The sequence below is a fragment of the Tribolium castaneum genome, chromosome 9, assembly GCF_031307605.1.
Source record: "Tribolium castaneum strain GA2 chromosome 9, icTriCast1.1, whole genome shotgun sequence".
Lineage (NCBI taxonomy): Eukaryota > Metazoa > Arthropoda > Insecta > Coleoptera > Tenebrionidae > Tribolium > Tribolium castaneum.
Window position 1 is genome coordinate 137,957 of NC_087402.1, and position 22,530 is coordinate 160,486.

A 22,530-nucleotide genomic window follows, 5' to 3' on the forward strand; every position below is an offset into this window, starting at 1 on the left:
GGCACAAATTTCACTACACTATTTTAATAAAGCCAAAATAATAAAACACGCTACTAGACTGGCTTATCGCCAGTTTTATGCTCGTTTATCATTCATAAGCTTGGCTGTCACAAACTTACAATTATTTCAGTGAAAATGGTTGGCAATAAGTTTCTGCTCCTTTTTGTGTTTTTTTCGACAAGTTGCTGCCAATTCTTGGCTCCTGAATTGATGTTAACATTAATCAAAGGACGAATCTACGGAATTATAGACGAAACGCTCGATAATCAATGCGGGCAAGATTTGAAACTTTTTATTTCAGCGCTACGTAAAAGGGAATTATGGGCATTGAAAAGTAAGGCTTTTAGTTCTAGTTCTAGAATATTTTAATTTTTTGCGTTGGAAAATAGTGTTTGATGCAAGTGCCAAACCAGGACCGGGAATTTTCAAAGGCAATGTGTTCCTAGTTGGGGATTATGAGCAGTGTCTTGGGATTAAAGAAAGTGTAAAAGGGCACGAAATTGTGGGAAAGTACTGTAATGTGGTTTTCAAACCTAACAAGGATTTTCGGTGGTGGGAGTTCAGCTCAGTGGGAGCAGTAAACATTTGGGATTAATCCCTATTTTATAAGACTCCCACTTTAATTCCAGAGTATGAAGCATTTGAATACAAATTTTACCCAATTTATACGAGGTGTGTTCGATGTTTGCGTTCCAAAATCGTGCAAAGGCCAGGATTTGATTGGTTTTTGGAACGAATTAACAGGGGGTTTTTCACTACCTTTTAAAGCTTCCATTCGTGATGAACACTGCCACTATAAAAACGAAGAATTGAAACCGGATAGTACCGACATTTTTGTATTGTACGTACAATTCAAAAAATTTTATTTTTTAAACCCAATACTTTAGAATGGTAAGTTGGTTGGTGACGCTTAGCGCACAATTAATTTAATAACTATTATAATTATAAAGTTTTTATTTTACTTTCATCTTTATTATTTTTTTTGAACTTTCTATACTTACCAGAAAGTTAAAAAATGTGCACTAATACACGAATTAATAATGTCAGTTGTCATTAAAAAAATTAAGAAGGATTTTACAACTCAAGAACGAATAACATAATAAATGACACTATAATGTCAAAATGTCAAAAAATAAAAACGATCTGTACGAGGACTTTTACAAAAAATAACTCTTAACAAAGATATGAACTTCGTGCGTTACTTTTGGTTTAGTCTGTAGATGGTAAAGAACAGAAGTTAGATGAAACAATTTTTGATTTAACTAATAAATGAAATTTTTTGGTCAAATAACTGACTGACGATTTATTTATCATAGGTGAAAGTGACCCTTAATTACTACCTATTATGTTATTACTTAAATAACTAATAAATTTCTAATTATATTTAGAACATGTAAAAAATTGAAAAAATCTGCATACATTGAAAGAAATATGTATAAAGTACTATTTACCAACAAACTCTGATTTCTGTCCAATTATTAGTTATTATTCGTGCACATTTTATCATTTTATTGTTTTTAAACCTAAAATTTAAGTTGCTCTTAAATACTAGCAACGCTCTGTGTTACCGATACCAGCAAACCTACCATTATAACAACTGTATTGAACCGCAATTTTTAGTTTTTTCTTCGGAATTGTCACACTTGTGGTACTTTCAAGTACCATCTATGATATTTACTTAATCTGCACACCAACAAAACAAAGTCACTCGCGACAAATTCTACAAATTTTCTCACTCTACTCCAACATGAAAAAAATCCTTTCCACACATTGCGAGAACGAAAAACTGACTTGTTTGTATGGCATTAAAGTGCTAAGTATGGGAATCATTGTCGGGGGTCATATGGCTGTAGTTAGGACAGCAATGGGTTCAAAAAACCCAACTTTATTTTTTTCAGAGGTAGTACAATTATTATTATTACAATTACAATTCGAAACAGATTTTACTTTTAGTGGCGCACATATTGGCACAACAGCCTTTTTCTTGGCACGTTTTTTGGTGTCGAGACTTTTTTCTGTATTGGGGGCGTTCTTGTGAGTTACCTCCAATTAAAATATTCGGAAAAATACCAAATCAACATTTTCTTATTTTATTTTCATCGAATTTTGCGGCTTTTGCCGGCCCTTTTTGCTGTAATTTTGTTCTACCTCGGTGTTTTAAAATATCTGTGTGAAGGCCCGTTTTGGCCCTTACTGTTGAATTATTTTGTGGACAATTGCCGCAAAACTTGGTGGGTGACTTTACTTTTCTTGTCTAATTATTTGGAACCTGTGGCACAGGTAAAAAATATTTTTCTTTGCACTCGACTGATTTTGTTTTAGTGTGCAGCTCATTCGTGGTATCTAGCTGTGGATACGCAACTATACTTAATTGCGCCATTCGTTATAATTAATTTGAAAAAACACACAATACGAGTTGTTACGGGAATGGCAATCGCGTGTTTCGTTTGCATTATTTACACTTTTATTGTAACGATGAAAAATAATTTCGGAGCAATTCTATTTTTTGAGTAAGCAGTGTTACATACGTGATTTTTTCTATAAATTTTATTCAGTTCCGACATGAGCTACATGAAGTACTACTACCTTACACCCATTGCTCATTTAGCACCTTGGTCGTTTGGAATACTACTAGGTTACCTGCTTTACCGACAAAATTATCAAAAAATCATAATTTCGAAACGACAAAATCGCTTCTTGATGGCCATTGCTCTTACAACTATGGTCGCCCTTCATTTACTTTGCACTGTCTTAATGAGACACGAACGTGATCCCTTCTACAGCGCCCTTTTCAACTGTTTTGTTAGACCTTTATGGGCACTTGCCCTTTGTGTCGTGATTTTTATTTGTTACACCGGACACGGAGGTATTATTTCGTTTTCAAAAGTAATGAATAATGAATTATGAATTATCATTCAATTGATTTCAGGATTTATCAACACTTTTTTGTCTCATCCGGTATTTATTATTGTGGGAAAACTTACATACAGCATGTATTTGTTACATGTACCGGTGATTTATGTAATTTTTTTGGGGATTAAGGACGAGACTAGCACCATCAGCAATACGATTTTGGTAAACTTTCATATTTATGTTATGCTTGATAAAGTAATTTAATATTGTAGTTTGTTGAGTTTTGGGGTACAATGGTCATAACTGGAGCTTGTGCGGTAATATTATGTCTCGTGTTTGAAACACCTGTTATTAATTTATTGCAAATTGTTGAAAGAAGTGAGTATTCAAGAAAAAAATTAAATTATTAACTTTTTGAATATACCGACCTTGCCCTTATCAGCGAGGTTAACTCCTTAATAATTTTTGTTTGTAATAAATTACAATATAATAAAAAAAATTATACAAACAAGTTTGTGTACTTAAATGGCTTTTACCCATTGGCATATTTACATATGGGCTAAAATATATTCTATTTCAATTAATAAAAAGATAGCTAGTATCTAAATAGTCGGGTTGCATTTTTTCCTAAGTTATCTTAGAGATTTTGATGTGCTCTTTGCGTTGGAAAAAAAAACTATAAGTTGTAGAGCAATTTCCATTGAATTCTACGGCTCATTTTACGTGAGATATCAATTTTTCACAAGAATAAAAAATTAAAAAACTTTTTGCTTAATATTAGGGTAGCTATTATTTATGGTGGATAATTTTATTAAAGAAAAAAAATCGTAACTCAAAAACTAAAAGCCGTAGAGCAAAACGGTTTGTTCCAGTGAATTCAGCGACTCATTTTCTGTATTATACAGAGTGATTCTAATGTAGAATGACCGACGGAATCCATATTTACAAGAATCAAGTCGCTACAGCTAACCATTCGGAAAATATCGTCAAAAATCAAGGCAGACGATGAACCTATCTATTAGCATATGCAACCAGTAAATCACAAAATCAAGTAAAAAAAAATCCAGCAGCTGTCAATTTGTTGGCTGTCAAATCTGTTACATAACCTCATTTTCGATAAATAACCAATTCAAGATAAGAACCCCGTGTGTGTGTGTCCAACTATCCGTGGTAGTGTAAAATCGATGGCCTCATCCACCTCTAGCACAACTTCATCGCTCCAAAAATGGCAAATCGCTCTCGGAATCGGAGCTGTAAGCGCTCTAGGTCTCAGTTACTGGTACTTAAAAACCGGCCGAAAGCCCCAATTGAAAGACACCAGCGATACAATATCAATCGATGAGTCCGTCAAAGATCCCCCTAAGGACCCCACCCCTTTGGAGCAAGCCCAACAGTATAAAACTTCCGGAAACGAAATGTTCAAAAAAGGCAAATTTGACGAAGCCATCCACTTGTACAACAAAGCCATCGAGGCATGTCCGGAAGAATTCAAAACGGAATTAGCGACGTATTATCAAAATCGAGCAGCGGCTTACGAAAACCTTAAAAAATGGAGCAGTGTAATTGCTGATTGTACCAAAGCGATTGAATTGAATTCGAGATACGAAAAGGCGTTAATGAGGAGAGCCAAGGCTGAGGAAATTGTCAAAGACTGGGAGAATTGTTTGGATGACGTCACGTGTGTGTGTCTTTTGCAACAATTCCAGAATCAAACGGCACTCTTGATGGCTGATCGCGTTTTGAAAGAGTTAGGTAAAAAACACGCACAGGAGGCCATGCTTAACCGAAAACCTATAATTCCGTCAAAGACTTTTATCAAGACTTATTTTTCGTCGTTTTCTGAGGATGTGGTTTATCAGAAATTGACTGAAGTGGGGGATCCACTCGGCCAAGGAGAGCTTTCGGGTTTCCTCAAAGCCAAACTCGCTTTCGCTACGGAAAAATACGAAGAAATAATCCCATCTTGTACCGAAGAAATCAATTCAAGTGAATCCGAATCGCCGTTTAAAATCGAAGCTTTATCACTCCGAGCTTCGTTTTATTTTCTCACTGGAAATCTAGACAAAGCACTTGAAGACTTGACCACGATCATAAACACCGACTGCGATGTTAAAATTAAAGTTAATTCACTAATCAAGCGTGCGTCGATTTACATGCAAAATGAGAAGCTCACAGAGTGCCTTGAGGATTTCGATAAAGCGGCTGAAGTCGGCCCGGAAATTTCCGATGTTTTCCATCATCGAGGTCAAGTCAAGCTTTTGATGGAAAAAACAAATGAGGCGATACTCGATTTTCAGAAAGCTGTTGATTTAAATCCGAATTTTTCGGTGGCTTTTGTACAAAAATGCTATTCGGATTATCGGCACGCAATGCAAGTGCAGGACGTGCAACTTTTGATGCAAAGTTTGGCCAATTTCAAGAAAGGCATTGAAAAATTCCCAACTTGTGTCGAGACTTACGTTTTGTACGCGCAAGTTTTGACCGAGAAACAGGATTATGAAGAGGCAGATAAGTTGTATGGAAAAGCGCTAGAGATTGACTCGGAAAATGCCTCGATTTACGTACATCGAGGTCTTTTGATGTTGCAATGGAAAGGTGAGATTGAACAAGCGGTCGAATTGATGAAAGAAGGAATCAAAATTGATGATAAATGCGAATTTGCCTATGAAACTTTAGGGACAGTTGAGGTTCAAAGGTATTTTGAATTTGTGTTGTGTTATAAATTTTGCCCTTAATTCATTTGTTTCAGAGGAAATTTAGTCGTTGCGATCGATTTATTCAACAAAGCTATAGCGTTGGCACGATCTGAAATGGAACTCACTCATTTGTTTTCGCTCAGAGATGCAGCAACGTCGCAATTAAAAGTCACTACACGACTAGGGATTGATTCGCAGCATATGGTTAACAAATAATTGTTAGTTGTTGTATTAAATTGTACCCCTCCTTAAATTTTTTAGTGTAAATATGGCATTCCAGACAATATCGCAAAAATTTTAGTGTATTAATTTCAAACAGGTGCTTAATAAACCATTTCTATCCAAAACGCTGTTTCATTGGCCAATTGACTCAACTTGACTATGCTCAACGAATAAGAGGCAGGGATTAGTGTCATGTGATCACAACCACATGGGTCACTGGACCAATGATTTACTAAATCGTGGTCATGTGATAAAAGTCATGTTTCACTTGATCTGATTAGAAAATTATCAGTTTATCAAAATTTTTGATAAAGCGCGCCTCACGCATGGTTTCCCTCCCCCCACTTACTTATTCTTTGTGTAGGCAACGCAGGAATGAATCACTTCCCTGTTTTTGTTGCTGACATGTGTATAATGAGATAAAATCAGCTTACCTAATAGTTTTTGTATCCCTTGTGTGTTAAAAACAATGTGACAATGCCACGCAATAATTCTGGTAATTTTCTGCAATTGTTTGACTGAAGGTAATTTACAATTTTAGAATATGAACCAATTGGTGAATCCTCCCACCAAACCCTCGACTTGAACCTTGAAGACTTCCAGTGTGACCTTTACGGTTTCACCAGGAGCTCTACACGCACTTTTTTCTACCATTTTTTAGGAATCGTATTTTTAGGCATTCCCTACTTACTTTCCAGTTGGTTTTCGCGCTTGAAATCGTGGAGATATAGAAAATGTAGCTTAAAACACGCAAACATTGTCTTGAGTGAGGTTATGTCAGCAGTGGGTGAACCCCACTGAATTGTAATTTTTAGTTAAAGATGTGCATGGGAATAGCGATTTTGTCGAAATTAAGACTGAAAATGCCAAATTGCCTAATTACGGGCACGTATATTTAAGATTTTTCACGTATCAACATGCGAAATACGTGTGGATCCCCCATAGCGAAATTTTTGGAACTCTAGACCTTTTAATACCTCCACAAACGGTTGATAGTTATGTTAATAATACGGACGGGTTATTTTATAACGATTATGTCGATTTGTAAGTAATTTAAACTAACTTTTCATTGATTGTTTAAAAAAATCACATTATTTTAAGGTTAAAGTTATACGGGTCAAATAAAATCGAAATTGAAGTTAAGTCCTATTGGAGATTGTTCGTAGACGAGGTTTTTAACCCATTCTATGTCTTCCAAGCATTTTCCATGACTTTGTGGTGTTTTGATCATTATTACATCTACGCATGTTGCGTTTTTATCCTCACTTTATTTTCGGTGATCACTGCCTTACGACAAACACGAAAACAAAGCGAGGCTTTGCATGACTTAGTCGAATCGTCCAAGTGCCATAACGTAAGAGTGTTACGACGAAATCTTCTCTCAGAGAATGTCCTTCAAGAGGCCGACCCTTCAGAACTAGTACCTGGAGATTTAATCGTTCTTCCGAAAGCTAATTTCGTATTACCCTGTGATGTAGTTTTACTAACTGGACAATGTATTGTTAACGAAAGTGTGCTAACTGGTAATTACTCGGTTTTTGGAGGCTTCCCCTGATATTAATTAATTGTTTGAATTAGGTGAAAGCGTTCCAGTGACTAAAACAGCCCTGCATTCAAGCAACGAAATCTACAATCCTAATACGCACAAGCGACATACACTTTTTTCAGGGACTTTTATGATCCAAAGTCGGTATTATGGGGGCGAGGATGTTTTAGCACGAGTTGTAACGACTGGTTTTAATACGACAAAGGGGGCCCTGGTCAAGAGCATCCTTTTTCCAACCCCCGTTGGCTTACAATTCTACAAAGACAGTCTTAAATTTGTTTTAGCTCTCTTCATCATAGCGGGCGCTGGAACCGCCTACTGTCTCTATTTGTACACCCATCGTAAGGTTAAAACCAATTAGTGTCTCTTTTTTTCTTCGTTAAATATGTGTGATTATTTTAGGCCGAAATTCGCGAAATTGTCATCAGAAGTCTCGATGTGATAACAATTGTGGTACCACCTGCATTACCGGCTGCTATGACAGTCGGTATAGTCTACAGTCAGAGTCGCTTAAAAAAACTGAAAATCTTTTGTATAAGTCCGCCTAAAATTAACGTTTGCGGTAAATTAAAGTTGGCGTGTTTTGATAAAACGGGTACTTTGACTCAAGATGGCCTTGATATGCATTCAATTGTTCCCTGTGTCAATGGGACATTCGGTCAGCCAATCACAGAGTGCTTTGATTGTCATGACGACAGACTTGTACAAGCCATGGCCACTTGTCATTCACTCACACAAATCGCTGGCGAATTGACTGGTGATCCTCTCGATTTGAGTATGTTTCATTTTACGAAATGGGTGCGTTTATATGTTTATTATTATTATTATTTTTTTTGTATTTTATTGAAATTTGTAGATATTGGAAGAGCCAGGTGATGATGAAACCGCTCGGTTTGATATGTTGGCACCGACTATAGTAAAGCCGGTTGACAGTTGTGATACCTCGGAGGTATTTAATTTTTGGGTTTTCCCCCCAATTATTTAATTAATAATTAATTGTTTTAGTTTCCATATCAGTTGGGTATAATTCGCCAATTTCCGTTTTCCTCAACTTTACAATGCATGTCTGTGATTTGTAAAGAGTTGAGTGCACGAAATATGATTGCATTTACTAAAGGTGCGCCCGAGAAAATTTCCGCGATGTGTCAACCACAAAGTCTTCCCGAAGATTTTCATACGCAATTATCCCAGTTGGCAACGCAAGGCTATAGAGTTATAGCCCTGGCATGGAAACAAATGCCGGTCAAGTTCAAATGGAAAGAGGCACAAAGAGTTAAGAGAGATATCGTAAGTATTTTCCCCTTTTTTTTTGCATCCTTCACGAGTCGCACATGTACGTCGATTCATTCCGTTGCTATGGCAACACATTGTTGTCATAATTATTGTCATGGTAACAATAAAAAATCCAATTTTTAGGTCGAGTGCGATTTAACATTTCTCGGGCTCCTTGTAATGCAAAATACGCTTAAACCGGAAACGACTCCGATTATTAGACTTTTGCATGATGCTAAAATTCGCACAGTTATGATAACAGGTGATTCAGATTTTTATTAATTTTTCTTTTCGAATAGATGATAATGGTTGTTTTAGGAGATAATATTTTAACGGCGATTTCCGTAGCTCGTGATTGCGAAATGGTGAAAAGTCACGACCAAATTTTCATAGTTGAGACGAAAAGTAGTGAATCGGGTGATTCCCCTGAGTTAGTTTTACAAAATATTGATTCGGCCAGCACGCATAGTATTTCAATCGATTTCGATTTTTCGGTACGTTTTAAAACAAAAAGTGAAATTTTATGTGATATTTTTCTTAGCACTGCCATTTAGCTATTGATGGTAAAACTTGGACGAAAATTCGCTCGTTTTATCCTGATCTTGTTCCAAGTCTTTTAATTCGGACCACAATTTTTGCGCGTTTTCAACCCGATCAAAAAACACAAGTTATTACACATTTACAAAGTTTGGATTATGTCGTTTCGATGGTGGGAGACGGCGCTAATGACTGTGGGGTAAAAACAGACGAAAGAGAGTCGACTTAGTTTTGATTGGTTAAATTCAGGCCTTAAAAGCTGCACACGTTGGTGTTTCATTGTCTCAAGCTGAGGCAAGTGTGGCGGCACCTTTTACCTCTGCTATTCAAGATATTTCATGTATTGTTCACTTGATGTTGGAAGGGAGGTGTGCGTTAGTTACCAGTTTTGCCGTTTTCAAGTACATGGCGCTGTATAGCTTGATCCAATTCACCACGGTTTTAATTTTGTATAGGGTAAGTCAGGTCAAGTCAAAAATGCATATTAAACATGAATTTAGCAAAATTCAGTCTTGGGAGACGTCCAATTCCTTTTCATCGACCTAATAATCACGACAAGTTTGGCTGTGACCATTGGTAGGCAAGGTTGGTATTACAGTTACCTGTAATTTGAAGTTTCCAAATGCGGAATGTAGGTCCTTCGGGTAAATTAGGTGTGAAAAGACCGCCAGGGTCTCTGGTTGCTGCCCCAATCCTTATTCCTATTTTGTTGCAAGTTGTTCTTTGTGTAGTTGTCCAAGTTGGTTCAATGTTGTATTTGTTTCAACAAGAATGGTTCAAACCTGTACCCAGTCATACCGACCATGAAGTAATCGAGTGTTGGGAAAATACCGTCCTTTTTTCAGTCTCGTCTTTCCAGTATCTTATTTTAGCGTTTGTCTATTCAAAAGGAAAGCCTTTTCGTCAAAGACTGATTAGGAACTTTTGGTTTTTACTTTGTGCAGTTTTTCTCACTCTCTTTCAAATTTGGTTGTTGGTATCGCCAACTCGAAAAGTCGCCGAATTTTTCGAAATCATGTTTTTGCCGCACAAAGCCAAAGAACAAATTATTTTTAGATACAAATTGTTGTTAATTCCACTTGGACATTTACTAGCCGCTGTGTTTATTGAGGTAATTATACAAAAAAAAATAATGGTGTCACAATTATTGAATTGTAGGTGGCCATAGCCGACCGAACTTGGTTAAAAAAACTTTTGCATTGCGTCACACGTAAAAAAGTCCCAAAAAACAAGTACAAACTGCTGTTACAAAATAACGACATTCACCTCAATTTATTAAATTTTAATAATTGATAGTATTATGTTTGTATTTTGATTGCAAATAAAAATCTAATCATAATCACTTTTTCTTATCACCTTATTCTTATCAGTTCCCAATTTAAAACCGGTGAAACAACAGTAAAAAAATGGCTTCTACGTTCGATGTGGACGAAATAATCAAAACCCTTCTTGCTGGTAAAACCCCTAAAACTCCGGTAAAATACCCAAGCAAATAACTTTCAGCCAAACAAAACAACAAAACCAAAAAAGTCAATTTGAAAGAAAGCGACATTACTGCACTATGTCACAAAGTAAGCCAAATTTTTCTTGAGCAACCCATGCTTCTGGAATTGGAAGCCCCCATAAAGATTTGCGGCGATATTCATGGACAGTACAGTGATTTGTTGAAACTGTTCGGTTTTGGGGGATTCCCACCCGATGCCAATTACCTCTTTTTGGGGGATTACGTAGATCGAGGACGGCAATCTCTCGAATGCATTTGTTTACTCTTTGCTTACAAAATCAAGTATCCCGAGAATTTTTTCCTGTTACGGGGAAATCACGAAGTTTCATCCGTATGCAAAATTTACGGCTTTTTCGACGAATGTTGGTAACACTGACTGTACTGTATCGAAGGCATTTAATCGATTTTTTAGGCAAAAGGCGTTACAATGTTAAGTTGTTCAAGACTTTCACTGATGTTTTTAATACTTTACCAGTGGCGGCCGTAATCGATGATAAAATTTTTTGTTGTCATGGCGGTATTAGCCCGGATTTGTTACACATTGGACAAATTAGGAACATTCAACGACCTTGTGACGTCCCCAGTTCTGGTAAAATCAATTTTTGATTAATTATTGTCTGTTTGTTGTTTAAAACAATTGTCAACGTGCTGCTACTCATTTAATAGTTATATTATGATCAGATCATATTAGATTGGCACTTTCGTGTTCAATATTGACTTTGACAATTGTTTTAAAAAATAAATGGGCAATAAATAAAAAGAAATTGAAGGTCTCTTGTGTGACTTGTTATGGGCTGACCCAATCCCATTAATGGGTTGGCACGAAAACGATCGAGGCGTATCGTTTTCTTTTGGTCCAGACGTTGTTGCCAAATTTCTGGATAAACATGATTTCGATTTGATTTGTCGGGGACATCAGGTCTAACAACACATTTTTTTATTTTTTCAAATAACGAAAATTTCAGGTTGTTGAAGACGGTTACGAATTTTTTGCACAAAGAAAATTAATTACTGTTTTTTCCGCTCCGAATTATTGCGGATCGTTTGATAATGCTGGAGCTTTGATGTCTGTTAGTACGGATCTACTTTGTTCGTTTCAGGTGAGATAATTATGGGATTAATTGATAAAAAATTAGCTGATTCATAACTGCGATAAAATTTTATTATTTTTTTTTTTAGATTTTAAAACCGACAAAGAATGTCACGACGTGATACAGTTATTAATTTTAGTGCTTGTAAGTTGGTAGGACACAAGTGCAATTAAATATGCATATCATTTAGGTATTCCTCATTATGTAATTGTGCATATTTCGGAAAATCAAACGTTTCGTCCTCTTCGTTGTCATCATCATCATGAAACACTTTTCTTATCGTTATCACAAGTATTATTATTCCAATAATGGAAATTACGATTACGACATAAGAAATCGTATCGTCTATTTAATCAAATCAATAATTCAGAAATAATGTTTAATAAGATACGTACAGTTTGTTTTATTGTTATTATTTCCGTCCAGAAATTTCCCTAGAGTTTCATTCGAATGTTGGTCGGTTGGTAGCCCTGTGGTCGAAAACCTCACTGGTTGTTTATACTCCAAACTAGATTAACTGGGAACAATTGTCAAAAAAATGAACCGATACTTACTAAAAATAACCCAAATATTTGCATGAACATTTGACAAAATTTGCAATATTTTGAACAACTTCACAGTCATTTTTCCACCCATCGTTACCATAAACCACACACTAAAACCAAAAGTCACCCGTGAAACATACAATAATTTACCTACAGTTGGTACTCCTTCAGCTGAATTATTTTTCGGCAAAAAAACCAAAACATCGCTACTCTGATTTGTGTTTAAAATTGTTGCAAAATAAATAATCCCACTTTTATCCAAATAATCCCTGAAAATTGCTTTTCCCACACATTTACCCTTCGTCTCTTTAACAAATCCCAGTTTAATCCTAGCGTTAACTTGCCACGAATTCCCTTCAAACGGAATCACCGAAATTAAATTATTTTTCGTTAATTTTTCAACGGCAAAAACTAGGGTTTTTAATTCTAGAGTTAGGGTTTTTTTCAAATTTGTGCAAAGTTTTTCCATGTAATTGCGTAATAATTTTCGTAGTTTTTCCTTCTCGAATTTGATTTTGTTAGGGTCGCTTGATGTTGTAATAATTAATTCGGAAATTTCGAGATAATTACGCACGTCGTAGAGGGTCATGGAGGCTCTTTTCGGCCGAATTGACAAAAGTTTACGTTGGGTGTACGAGGATTCGTCCGAAAATTTGTTCCTCAGCTCTAAAACTTTCTAAAAACAGGAATTATATATTCTTGGGTCAAGTTATTACGTTTAGGATTGATTCAGAGAGTTGCAATTGTGGATTAAAGTCGTTGATATTTTTCAATAGGTTTGCAACACTGTATTTGATTGTAGAGTTGGTAAAATCCCCAATTAAATACTTGTCAATTGTCTCGTCAATTTTTTGCGTTACTATCTCACGTGAACTGTTGTCACCGCTGTACAAAATGGCAAAAGCTTCAACAAATGCTTTGTCATAGTCCACCCAAAACATTTTATTAGCGAATCTTTGCAAAATTACCCTGTAAAATTAGAATCCGTAAAAAATGGTTTATTCTTGACTAATTTTTACGCAAAATTGCCGTTTTCGAGACGTTTTGTTTGTACAAGTGGTCCCAAAACACGACCACATGAATTAAAACTATCACAACATTCTAAAAAAGTTTGTATTCCCTTGTCTAAAAATGTTTTTCAGTGTTTTCCACTAGAAAAAAATATTGTATACCGGAGTAAGGTAAACTAGCGTCACAGTTGGTAACATCGACCATATTGCATAAAATTACGTCACGATTTTCCAAGTTATAACCGAATTTGTACAAAATAGGGCCATCTTTATCTTGTGCTTTGAGTGTTGTGAAAGTATAAGTTGTTAAAAAAGCGTCACCTTCGAGGGGATTTACGTTTAATTGTTGTATTGTAGGGGGCGCATTTGTTTCAATAATAACGTCATTTGTTGTTAAAACAGATTCGGTTTCGTTGGTTTCGTCATAAGTAGGACACTTGATAACTAAACGAAACAAATATTTAGCATCGCCCTTCAAACCCTCCCAATAATCTATTAATAACAATAATGACTTAGTTACTTTAATGAAAAAATACAAACCGGAAGTTGGTGGTATAATTAAATTGAATTTCCGGTCAAAAGTCTCGTTACTGTATTCTTCCAATTCATTCAAAAACAAATCTTCTTTGATTGTGACATTTATAACATTACCAGGCTGGAAATTTTACAACTGATGGTAAGTCTACTACAGTACTACCAACTTATTACCACAATACTGAGATCTAGATCTGGTGATGTCCATTGTAAAGTACAAAAAGACTTTAATTCGTAAATTGTGGCGTAAATTTCCACCTTCATATTTACGGGAAATTCAATTTCTTCAAATTCGACAACGGGAACATCACTCTTAACCTCAACTGTGCATGAATCCGTTTCACTGAAATTATTTTTAGTGACTTGAACCGAAATTTCGTACCTGTAATTGACAAAATCACTAAAAATTAAAAAAAAATCACTAGTTAAATACAATCCCGGGGTAAATTCCATTTCTAATTCATTATTATCACTCGTGACATCACATTTATCACCAGTGTTGGTCTCTAAACAGTCCCAAACTATTTTTAATTCACCGACTGTGTTGTCAAAATCATGCAAAATTGCTCTAATTCGTACAGTTTGACCACTTTTAGCGGTCAAATAATTGACAGGAAGCCTCACCACCAAACCCTTGCTCAAAACATTAATTCTTTTGGAAACTTTCGAAACAGAGATGCCATCCTGACTAACCAAACGACACCAAATCGTATAATTTTCCAACGCTTGAAATGTGTTAGGTGGTACAATTAATTCAGAACTGTGTGAGGGAAATACACTATTGCCAACACGACTTGTCAATTCCCAAATAAACTGAAAATGGAATGTTACTAAATGGTCAAGTCTGGTCCAGTCGTACGTAATAAGCTGTCAGGTTGGTACAAATGTTAACACGGGCGTTTATCACCAAAATTGAGTGTGCATAATACGTGTCTGGGGCCAATAATAAAAATTCTTCCGGTTTTGTGTCGTTTTGTTTGAAAAGTATTAGGGTTTTTTCATCGATTGGGTTACCGGCATTGAGGATTTTGACATTTAGGATGTATTTAATGCCGGGGATTAACTGGAATTTAATTGTAAAAATACCACTCACAAAAAAGACCAAACTTTACCATTGTATTATTAATTAGGACTAGACCGGTTTGTAATTTCCCCAAGGGGTATTTTCGGAGGTAATTGTTTAAATCTCTCACTGATTTCCAATTTATAAGAGTGCATCTTTGTTGATTTTGGCATTTTTGGCTAATTGTTTGGAAATTAACGTCGAATTTGTAATCAAAAGTTTGGGTGTTTTTGGTCCACAATCTACAAAATTTATCGGTACTTCCCCTCGCAAAAAAAATAAGTAAGTTACCTAATGGTGGTCATGTCGCCATTTTTATCGCAATTGTATTCGGGCAAACCAATTTCCTACACACATGATAAAAAAATAGGGGGAAAATTTTTTGTCAAATAATTTTTACCTCTTCACAGTGTACAGTAAATATAACAATAATAAATAAAAATATGTGTGCTTTCATTGCGTGTGTGCTTATCCTACTAACCCTCGATAAATCGAATGATATTGACCTAATTGTGTTTGTGTTAACTAGACGTTACTATAACAACTTTTCATTTATCCCCGCATATTGAGTAAACTTATTTTGAATTGTAATAAAACAATCAAGTAAATAGCAATCGTCGCGACGCTCTATAAATAAAAACGTCACACATGGATAACATACACAATTTTACCCCATACCGCTGTTACCAACTCCCTATTAACAACAGTATAACCTTTCAAAGAGACTTTAGGTGGATTCATTTGAATCGCAACCAAGAAAATATCAATCTGCAAAAAATTATTTTTCCTATTGCAAAAAAAAACCCAATGTATACTTCTTTGCGTGTGGCTGGATCGACTTGACTCAAATTGACTTGAAGTAAAGTCACTTGAACTCGCCGAGCGATATTGAGCGAAGCTTGATGAGAACAATCACAAAAAACGAACAGAAGGAAAAGACAATAAGTGGAATCCACCAAAAGACCGATTTCTTTAAAACTGAAACGAATACCGTGATCCACAATCTCGGAAGTGAAGCCGTACACCTGCAATTCAAAATTTAGTTGGCAACACTGTTTTTAACCAAACCTACCGCAACTGTGATATTGGCCATCATAAAAAGCGAATAAGTGGAATACGTTCTAGCGTAAGCATTGCCCATTTTTTGCAAAAGGTCACTAAGTGATAACCACAGCACTCTATAATGTGCGATGATATAAGCAGAACAGTTGCGATCAACATCCTTGAATAAAACTTTAGTGCTTTTTGAATTTGATGCTGTTGGTACTAGTACATTTTGAAAACTTTCAGCCAGGGCAGTACTGGCGTTTCCAACCGCCCTACAGTTGATGTACCAAAGGGCACAATTCATGTTAATCATTGTGATAATGTGCAAGTACGCTGTGGTATGATACAGGGTGAAACCTTCTAAAAGGGCGCTCAAAGTCAGTAAAAACACCACAGCTAGAATTAGACATCCGAGACTTATAATAATAATCAAAGTGCTCAAAAGAGGGAATTGCAGATTTTTGCCTAGAAAATCGAATTAATTCTCATGGGATTATAGATAATTTTTTTACCGGTAATTTTATAGTAATGGAGTTGGAAACCCCCCCAACTGTTCTTATAATCACAAACTTCATATGCCACACCCCAACCAACAAAAGGGATAAAAAAATGCGGGATTAAATAAATAATAAAAATAATCGAATAAATATACTCGTCGAACTTTTTACTCTTGTTGAGTAGTATGTCAAATCTTTCATAGCCAACTAAAACCACAAGAACGGTGGTCACCACGTAAAATACATAGGCGTAGAGCATGGGAATGCTTGTCCAACCGAACGTAATTCTACCAATTTCGCCCCTCTGAATAGGCATTACCCCCAAAACCTGGAATTGTTATCTTGACGAGTCGCCCATGTCATGTGTGATTGCCATGGGTGGCCATGGTAACAATAGTACAAAAAATAATCGTCATAGTAATAACTAAAACCAGTGGCGTGTCAAGTACTCACCCGGAACAAGACAAGGAGTAATTTATGGTCGCGAAAAAACTGGTCATGTTCATCAATCACATGGCCATCTTTCGAGTCCAATTCAGACCGTTTTTGTATTTCTTGTGCCCTTGCACTGCCTCTCAGCCATTTTGAAATTTGTTTAATGTGTAATTCGTTTCCGTAAAGTTGGGCCAAGTCGCTTATTTCCATCTTGGGGTCAAATTAAAGACAGACTGTGGTGGTTGTGTAGTAATCAATTGTTCTATTGACCGGACAATTAAAACGCAATGATTAATGTAAAAGTCATAAATTGCGGTCAAAATTCTTGTCGAAATGGACGCGCGATGAGAGCAAATGGCGGCTAATGTTTATTCAAAGGACGAAGTGGCACAACATGATGGTAAAGACGGACGCAAAGTTTGGATTATTTACAAGGATGCTGTCTATGACGCGACTGGTTACGACGTAAGATTTAAATGTCACTTATATTTTAAATACACATTTGGTTTTAGCACCCTGGAGGCTTTGAATTGATCATGGAATGGGCGGGAAAAGATGCGACAATTGCCTTTGATAATGCCAATCATAGTAATGCAGCAAGACGCGATTTGCAAGAACGGAAAATCGGAGAATTAAGAATGGTAATTAATTTAATTGCAAAGCTATTTATTTATTTTTTTGTTAGAGCGATCGTTCGCAGAGACTAAGAGGTGCAAGTGCTAGGGCACTGAAACGTGGAGAATCAGTAAGAGGTGAGAATGTCTAATAATTTTGTCAATTTTTTTTATCCGAATTTTAGACCCTAGAGGAAGCAGCTGAAGCACAAAAAAATACTGTAATACGTAACGTACACGGTAGACAATAAACCATACTTTTTAATCAAGTCAATTTATTATTTTATTAACCAACAAGTAAAAGTCCAAATTTGGTTACAAATAGTTACAATGTGTACAAAAATGGTTGTCGAACGCTTATTTTGATGAGACTATTACTTTAACGGCATTCACAATTTAAATAAAAATAAAAAAATAACAGAACGTTATTCAACGATAATATCTCTGAGCTGATGTCTATCATATTTCAATTCCCGTTAAGAAAATAAAATTATAGCCGTCTTTTAATAAGCATTTTGAAAAAATACTAGCCTTGAATTCTGACAGTTGACAATTTTCAAAATTCTAGAATGCCTTTCGTAGTTTCGGTTATGAAATGCAAAAATTATTCACTTATCATAAAGAATTCAAGGTCTGTTTTTTTTTTAATAAATCGTAGCTAATAAAAATTTTAACAAAAAAATTGACATGACAAAAACTATGACAGATGACTTTAAACAAATTAAGTGAATTTTACTCAGTTTGAGAAGATGAATTCAAAAATACAATGAAAATGTGTGGTTACAATTGGCGCCAAATAGGACAAACCTTTGAAATTTTCCACTTTGAAAATATCGGTCAGAGTGGCATTAACAGAAACAAAACACTAAAAGCATTCTCATGAATTTTTTATTACAAAGAAACTTTGAAATTTACAAAAATATGTATACATAATAAGTTAACCTTGAAAAATTTAAAACACAAGCGAATTAAAAAATCGAGATGAGTGCGGTGCTAAAATATCTTCATAAAAAATGGACGTCGTCAACGATTGAGCCTCAAATTTCGCCGTGAGAGAAAAAAATCAACCTAAACACAAAATGCACAATTGGTCCTAAACTACTGTACAAAATCTACGCTTATTATTGTATGATTACGTCGTCATAAACACAAGGCAAGATTGTTCCGTGTTTTATTATTATTTACCCAATTTTCCGGTAAAAAAAATTAAGTACAATATCCAACTCGCATCAATCCAATCTGTCACAGATACAAACGCACCAAACAGATTAGATATGCGAGAACGGAACGCTAGTAAATCAAACAAGTGCAATAATGATAAGCTGCTTGGAAAATCTGCACATGAATGTACGTCGAAATTATGAAAAACAAGTGCAAAATGACGTAACGTAAATAGTCTTGTTCGACTAGATGCCCGCTTCCGGAATAACCCGGAAATTCACCAGTTTGATAAAAACTCTCCAACATTCGTTCTTTCTCTTGCCAACGCTCAAACAACCAACTTGTCAAACTTTCGCTGTCTTCTGGCAAGTCTTTACACTGATACAAACGGTAGAAAAGAAATGTCTTGCATGGGGGCCGGTGCCCGAACACTATCGCGGCCAAATCGATCGGTTCACCCTTTGGATACGCTATCGTTATATCCAGAATCCAACGCAGTGTCGAAACTACAAAATTTACAAAAAAAATTATATATCAAGATGCCAACCCAACCAAATATCATACTTTCCGTCCCTGATGATGCGTTATTATTAGCTTTAGGCCCCACTGTCTCCATTATCGAATGCATTGCTCCAACTCGTGGCAATGACACATTATTTAACATTGGTAGTCCATTTTTCAGTGCATATTTCTGTGAAACGGCTTTTCGTTTACGCAAAAAACCACCTTCGGGGAATAACACCATCCATTTGCGATTACAAGGCAAATAAGAGTCTTGCAAATGCTTGACAAGGGCTTGTAACGACTTGTCACGCTTACTTTTACCCTTTTCAAATAATAGTTATTGTAAGTTTTGTTAACAAAAATGTGTTAGTACTGACCGACATTATGAAAAAATCTTGATGGAGGACACTGACTATACCGAAATTTGTGTATTTGAATAAACTATCCATGATCCACATTATATTCGGAAGGATCTGTTTTCGGGGATTGAATGTTGCCATTAAAAGGGGAACATCACCGGTTGATTGATGATTGGCTATCACTAACGTTCGATCGTCTATACATTTTGCAATATCGTCGCCCATTTCGACGACTGAAAAAAATCGCGTGTAACGAATTATTTATTTGTTATACAAGTATTGAAATGCGTATTTTTCATACGAGTTATTGCAATAAAAATGTCTCAACCTTTCTGAAAATAATTTAGTTGAACTTACAATGGTCAATTTGGATCGTACACAAAATTTAAAAGTTAAAAACTTTTTAATGTAGGCCCTAAAAGAATCACCCTGTAAAATTAATGTTATATTTTTGTGTTCATTAAACAAAAAATGGGTAATTAGCGCACAAACAAGGCCGTAATAAAATTTATCGATGATGTACAGATAAAGTTTTATGTTATAATCATTAACATTGGTAAACAACATTGAACTTCAATTTGGGGGAAGTAAGTATCTAAACGTAATTTACGACTAAAAGGAAAATAAATATTGTTTTCTCAATTATGCCAAGTCATGAGTGAATAAATTATTGTAATTACTCGCGCTATTACCACACGAATGGGCAAACGTAATTATTTCTTCAAGTCCAATAAATGAATTACGTTTACACGCCACTGGTCCATCAAACTTTATTGTTTCTATGTCACCTTTATGTTTTTTTAAATGTTTCCAAGGTAAATTGTTACATGCCGTCTTGATAAAACGAAATCCTTTGCTAAGTTTAGCAAACAATGAGTTGTCTGTACATACATAAATAAAGGCAAATCACTTCTTATCTTTAATTAATTAAATAAGAGTCGGTTGATTAGCAAACAATAAAATGGTTAGGAAATTTTTTAAAAAATTTCGACGACACCTTCATTGATATTCAGCTGAAATTTCACATCATTTCAAAGCGGATAACCTTGTACCTTGTCCATCATGAATGATGATGATTCTTTTACCATCTTTTAAATTAAAATCTGACCCAGATAGTGAAATAAAACTTATCGTGGATTAAATTTTTCCGTTGGTGTTATCACAAGCATCGTATAGTAGAGTAGTTTTTTTGATAACATTTCCCGTAATTTACGTAATATTTGACCTTGTCTATTACCATCATATCCTGCTGACCAACTCCACATTGATACCATCGCCAGTAACCAATGGAAAAAATACCCTTCTATCCTCCAATAAACGTCAGGATTGACTTTACGAAGGGGTGACAACAATACCATCCATACAACGTACGTGGGAATACAATAGACATTGTTAACTAGAATAAAACACAGCCTGAACAACGCTCTCGGTATCTTGTACCAATTCCTGAAAAAGGACATTCGATTAATCAAAATTTCGCGAAAAAATCGTACAAAAGAAAGGCCGGTTTAACAAACGACGATTTTTAATTCGCTTTCAATTAGGCTTTTGTTGCTCAATGAAGTTAGGTTATGTTTTGATGCGAAATAAATAGAAATGACCTGAATCGCCTCTAATGAAACAAGCCCCCTCTCATTATGTAACAACAAAATACTCACCGTATATTATCCATTTTTATTCACTATTTTTTTGTTTCATTCTACGAAAAAGCTACCACTTTTGTGCGCGTATTATAGGTATAAAAATAAAATAATCGATGGTTCATGCACGCTAATGGCTTGAATAAATAAACAAAAATGCAATTGCACTACGAATTGACTTTATTTAAACACTCCGAGTGATAATTCTATCCATTATTCGTTTCGAAATTCGAATTTTTGTGGTTATGACAGCCGAACGCGAAAAAATCAACATAATTTGCGCTAATTTCGAGCTTGCGGGTGAAATTTTGGGCACCGGTCTCACATAACGATTTCACTAATAATGAAAATAGAAAAATGATCCGATAACAATGACAAATTTGACGTGCTCGTAAATGTCAAAGTGACAAACGATTGGGACTCCATCTGGATACAAGGCGCCAAATTTAAATTTTATTTATATTGATAATAAATAATAATTAATTGTCCAAAATATTGTCAAGCCAGGCTTCCAAGTTGTCTTCATCGGACTTCGGAGGCTCAAGGTGCAGTGGTGACACACCTACAAGTCACATATCTACAGTAATCCTTGCATTAATTATTAAATTACTTGATTCAGGCGTGGGTGAGTTCCGCTCATCGTCTGACCCAAAAACAAGTCTTGGACGATAACCCTTGACATAAACTGAGTAATCATCAATATTATTTTTTTGATTTTGGCAAAATATTGTGAAATAGTCGTTTTCAATGCCTGACCTGAGCTGAAACGAAATAGTCCCTAGACTCTTATCTAACAAAGCCAAGTCTAAATTAAACAATTCAGACGCCTCTTTAATTTCTAACGCAATGTCTTTATCGCTTTTAAATTGAAAATGACTCCCATGGGAAATTGGGGCGTTAGCTAGAACGGAAAAGTCACTTCCAGGACTACTTTTCAAACCCTTTTCTTGCTCATAGCGTTCCCAATTGGATTCTAAAGATGGGGGCCTTGTTTTGTGAGGGGGCGCATGAGCCCCTCCCGGTTTGTACTTGTTTTTGTTTGAACGGTGTTTCCGTCCCCTGTTAATCGAGAAATTAATAAAGTAAAGTTGTCAGAATATTAAATAACTTGCCTTGCTTTCGGATTATCATCCATTTATAAAAAAAGTAAATAAATAATCGAATATAACCTCAATTTAATTTGGAGGGAACATGAGTGGTTGTGGTTACATCATTTGAACAAAGAATTTTGGTTTAAATGGGCCGATTTTAATGCTAGGAATTTATAAATCATCAATAGTGCATTTAAGTGACTCAAAACCAGCAAAAAATGACGTCAGAGTGTCGGTAATACCAAAATTCGGATTAAAATAAATTGGGTGTGCCTTTAGACACACTTTGCCGGCACATTTGCGCGTTCG

At 35.5% G+C, this 22,530-nt stretch overlaps 8 protein-coding genes across 15 annotated transcripts; 5 read left to right on the top strand and 3 right to left on the bottom strand.

Moving 5' to 3' along the window:
• Positions 1–9: 9 nt before the first annotated feature.
• On the top strand, positions 10–3,364 carry LOC103312535 (nose resistant to fluoxetine protein 6). Its single transcript, XM_008193377.3, has 9 exons — positions 10–334; positions 390–577; positions 630–841; positions 1,621–1,900; positions 1,954–2,280; positions 2,323–2,510; positions 2,556–2,866; positions 2,930–3,075; positions 3,126–3,364. The coding sequence occupies exons 1-9, from the start codon at positions 136–138 to the stop codon at positions 3,261–3,263; spliced, it is 1,989 nt and encodes a 662-aa protein (XP_008191599.1). The 5' UTR covers positions 10–135; the 3' UTR covers positions 3,264–3,364.
• Positions 3,365–3,911: 547 nt separating this feature from the next.
• Positions 3,912–5,896, top strand: Tom70 (Translocase of outer membrane 70). The gene is made up of 2 exons (XM_008193370.3): positions 3,912–5,548; positions 5,603–5,896. Exons 1-2 carry the CDS (start codon positions 4,038–4,040, stop codon positions 5,763–5,765), a joined length of 1,674 nt encoding a protein of 557 aa, XP_008191592.1. The 5' UTR covers positions 3,912–4,037; the 3' UTR covers positions 5,766–5,896.
• A 149-nt stretch (positions 5,897–6,045) lies between these two features.
• On the top strand, positions 6,046–10,465 carry LOC661367 (polyamine-transporting ATPase 13A3). Of its 3 annotated transcripts, XM_015979337.2 has the most exons (16): positions 6,046–6,267; positions 6,313–6,537; positions 6,587–6,815; positions 6,873–7,294; positions 7,350–7,663; positions 7,720–8,115; positions 8,174–8,266; positions 8,323–8,604; positions 8,734–8,851; positions 8,908–9,083; positions 9,131–9,325; positions 9,376–9,582; positions 9,627–9,711; positions 9,762–9,934; positions 9,986–10,237; positions 10,285–10,465. In XM_015979337.2, the coding sequence occupies exons 1-16, from the start codon at positions 6,249–6,251 to the stop codon at positions 10,417–10,419; spliced, it is 3,321 nt and encodes a 1,106-aa protein (XP_015834823.1). In that variant the 5' UTR covers positions 6,046–6,248; the 3' UTR covers positions 10,420–10,465. The 3 variants fall into 3 exon arrangements, with proteins under 3 accessions (XP_015834823.1, XP_064215196.1, XP_008191593.1); XM_008193371.3 differs by having other exon boundaries at positions 6,047–6,267; positions 9,762–10,237; XM_064359126.1 differs by lacking the exons at positions 9,986–10,237; positions 10,285–10,465 and having other exon boundaries at positions 9,637–9,711; positions 9,762–9,901.
• Positions 10,466–10,468: 3 nt separating this feature from the next.
• LOC103312533 (serine/threonine-protein phosphatase PP1-alpha) lies at positions 10,469–12,122 on the top strand. Its single transcript, XM_064359132.1, has 7 exons — positions 10,469–10,581; positions 10,630–10,992; positions 11,043–11,219; positions 11,401–11,549; positions 11,596–11,730; positions 11,810–11,865; positions 11,912–12,122. The coding sequence occupies exons 1-6, from the start codon at positions 10,533–10,535 to the stop codon at positions 11,840–11,842; spliced, it is 906 nt and encodes a 301-aa protein (XP_064215202.1). The 5' UTR covers positions 10,469–10,532; the 3' UTR covers positions 11,843–11,865; positions 11,912–12,122.
• Positions 11,771–15,403, bottom strand: LOC103312534 (uncharacterized). 4 transcript variants are annotated; one of them, XM_015979338.2, is made up of 14 exons: positions 15,274–15,403; positions 15,165–15,220; positions 14,923–15,115; positions 14,670–14,873; positions 14,244–14,623; positions 13,985–14,192; positions 13,817–13,931; positions 13,439–13,768; positions 13,286–13,391; positions 12,983–13,235; positions 12,421–12,942; positions 12,276–12,376; positions 12,117–12,229; positions 11,771–12,066 (listed from the first exon to the last, which is right to left on the bottom strand). In XM_015979338.2, exons 1-14 carry the CDS (start codon positions 15,328–15,330, stop codon positions 11,891–11,893), a joined length of 2,814 nt encoding a protein of 937 aa, XP_015834824.1. In that variant the 5' UTR covers positions 15,331–15,403; the 3' UTR covers positions 11,771–11,890. The 4 variants fall into 4 exon arrangements, with proteins under 4 accessions (XP_015834824.1, XP_015834825.1, XP_015834826.1 ...); XM_015979339.2 differs by lacking the exon at positions 11,771–12,066 and having other exon boundaries at positions 12,119–12,209; XM_015979340.2 differs by lacking the exon at positions 11,771–12,066 and having other exon boundaries at positions 12,119–12,222.
• On the bottom strand, positions 15,175–17,062 carry Tcgr2 (gustatory receptor 2). Of its 2 annotated transcripts, XM_008193301.3 has the most exons (7): positions 16,871–17,062; positions 16,433–16,745; positions 16,147–16,385; positions 15,946–16,095; positions 15,689–15,898; positions 15,552–15,641; positions 15,175–15,500 (listed from the first exon to the last, which is right to left on the bottom strand). In XM_008193301.3, the coding sequence occupies exons 1-7, from the start codon at positions 17,060–17,062 to the stop codon at positions 15,426–15,428; spliced, it is 1,269 nt and encodes a 422-aa protein (XP_008191523.1). In that variant the 3' UTR covers positions 15,175–15,425. The 2 variants fall into 2 exon arrangements, with proteins under 2 accessions (XP_008191523.1, NP_001161916.1); NM_001168444.1 differs by having other exon boundaries at positions 15,426–15,500; positions 15,946–16,385; positions 16,589–16,745.
• Positions 17,063–17,175: 113 nt separating this feature from the next.
• LOC100142421 (uncharacterized) lies at positions 17,176–17,735 on the top strand. Its single transcript, XM_001811556.4, has 4 exons — positions 17,176–17,317; positions 17,365–17,493; positions 17,538–17,604; positions 17,652–17,735. Exons 1-4 carry the CDS (start codon positions 17,207–17,209, stop codon positions 17,669–17,671), a joined length of 327 nt encoding a protein of 108 aa, XP_001811608.2. The 5' UTR covers positions 17,176–17,206; the 3' UTR covers positions 17,672–17,735.
• A 605-nt stretch (positions 17,736–18,340) lies between these two features.
• Positions 18,341–22,377, bottom strand: LOC661146 (acyl-CoA:lysophosphatidylglycerol acyltransferase 1). 2 transcript variants are annotated; one of them, XM_008193369.3, is made up of 7 exons: positions 22,243–22,377; positions 21,741–22,189; positions 21,149–21,692; positions 20,728–20,936; positions 19,509–19,723; positions 19,192–19,453; positions 18,341–19,133 (listed from the first exon to the last, which is right to left on the bottom strand). In XM_008193369.3, exons 3-7 carry the CDS (start codon positions 21,160–21,162, stop codon positions 18,757–18,759), a joined length of 1,077 nt encoding a protein of 358 aa, XP_008191591.1. In that variant the 5' UTR covers positions 21,163–21,692; positions 21,741–22,189; positions 22,243–22,377; the 3' UTR covers positions 18,341–18,756. The 2 variants fall into 2 exon arrangements, with proteins under 2 accessions (XP_008191591.1, XP_064215199.1); XM_064359129.1 differs by lacking the exons at positions 21,149–21,692; positions 21,741–22,189; positions 22,243–22,377 and adding an exon at positions 20,984–21,100.
• Between the last annotated feature and the right edge of the window lie 153 nt (positions 22,378–22,530).

Coding starts and splice junctions, on each gene's coding strand:
- Tcgr2 (XM_008193301.3), bottom strand. CDS start 17,062: ATGGAAATAAGCGACTTGGCCCAACTTTACGGAAACGAATTACACATT. Junction 15,642..15,688: donor ATCCAGCCACACGCAAAGAA/GTATACATTGGG, acceptor AATTTTTTGCAG/ATTGATATTTTCTTGGTTGC. Junction 15,501..15,551: donor ATAGGGAGTTGGTAACAGCG/GTATGGGGTAAA, acceptor TTTTATTTATAG/AGCGTCGCGACGATTGCTAT.
- LOC100142421 (XM_001811556.4), top strand. CDS start 17,207: ATGGCGGCTAATGTTTATTCAAAGGACGAAGTGGCACAACATGATGGT. Junction 17,318..17,364: donor ATGACGCGACTGGTTACGAC/GTAAGATTTAAA, acceptor ATTTGGTTTTAG/CACCCTGGAGGCTTTGAATT. Junction 17,494..17,537: donor AAATCGGAGAATTAAGAATG/GTAATTAATTTA, acceptor TTTTTTTGTTAG/AGCGATCGTTCGCAGAGACT.
- LOC661367 (XM_008193371.3), top strand. Junction 9,084..9,130: donor CAATCGATTTCGATTTTTCG/GTACGTTTTAAA, acceptor TATTTTTCTTAG/CACTGCCATTTAGCTATTGA. Junction 9,712..9,761: donor TGTGACCATTGGTAGGCAAG/GTTGGTATTACA, acceptor TGCGGAATGTAG/GTCCTTCGGGTAAATTAGGT.
- LOC103312534 (XM_015979338.2), bottom strand. CDS start 15,330: ATGAAAGCACACATATTTTTATTTATTATTGTTATATTTACTGTACAC. Junction 13,769..13,816: donor AATTATACCACCAACTTCCG/GTTTGTATTTTT, acceptor TGTTATTAATAG/ATTATTGGGAGGGTTTGAAG. Junction 12,943..12,982: donor TCTCTGAATCAATCCTAAAC/GTAATAACTTGA, acceptor TCCTGTTTTTAG/AAAGTTTTAGAGCTGAGGAA.
- LOC103312533 (XM_064359132.1), top strand. CDS start 10,533: ATGGCTTCTACGTTCGATGTGGACGAAATAATCAAAACCCTTCTTGCT. Junction 10,993..11,042: donor TTACGGCTTTTTCGACGAAT/GTTGGTAACACT, acceptor TCGATTTTTTAG/GCAAAAGGCGTTACAATGTT. Junction 11,550..11,595: donor TGATTTGTCGGGGACATCAG/GTCTAACAACAC, acceptor CGAAAATTTCAG/GTTGTTGAAGACGGTTACGA.
- LOC661146 (XM_008193369.3), bottom strand. Junction 19,454..19,508: donor AAGATTTTTTCATAATGTCG/GTCAGTACTAAC, acceptor TTATTTGAAAAG/GGTAAAAGTAAGCGTGACAA. Junction 19,134..19,191: donor CGCATCATCAGGGACGGAAA/GTATGATATTTG, acceptor TAAATTTTGTAG/TTTCGACACTGCGTTGGATT.
- LOC103312535 (XM_008193377.3), top strand. CDS start 136: ATGGTTGGCAATAAGTTTCTGCTCCTTTTTGTGTTTTTTTCGACAAGT. Junction 578..629: donor AGTTCAGCTCAGTGGGAGCA/GTAAACATTTGG, acceptor CTTTAATTCCAG/AGTATGAAGCATTTGAATAC. Junction 842..1,620: donor AGTACCGACATTTTTGTATT/GTACGTACAATT, acceptor CGCAATTTTTAG/TTTTTTCTTCGGAATTGTCA.
- Tom70 (XM_008193370.3), top strand. CDS start 4,038: ATGGCCTCATCCACCTCTAGCACAACTTCATCGCTCCAAAAATGGCAA. Junction 5,549..5,602: donor GGGACAGTTGAGGTTCAAAG/GTATTTTGAATT, acceptor CATTTGTTTCAG/AGGAAATTTAGTCGTTGCGA.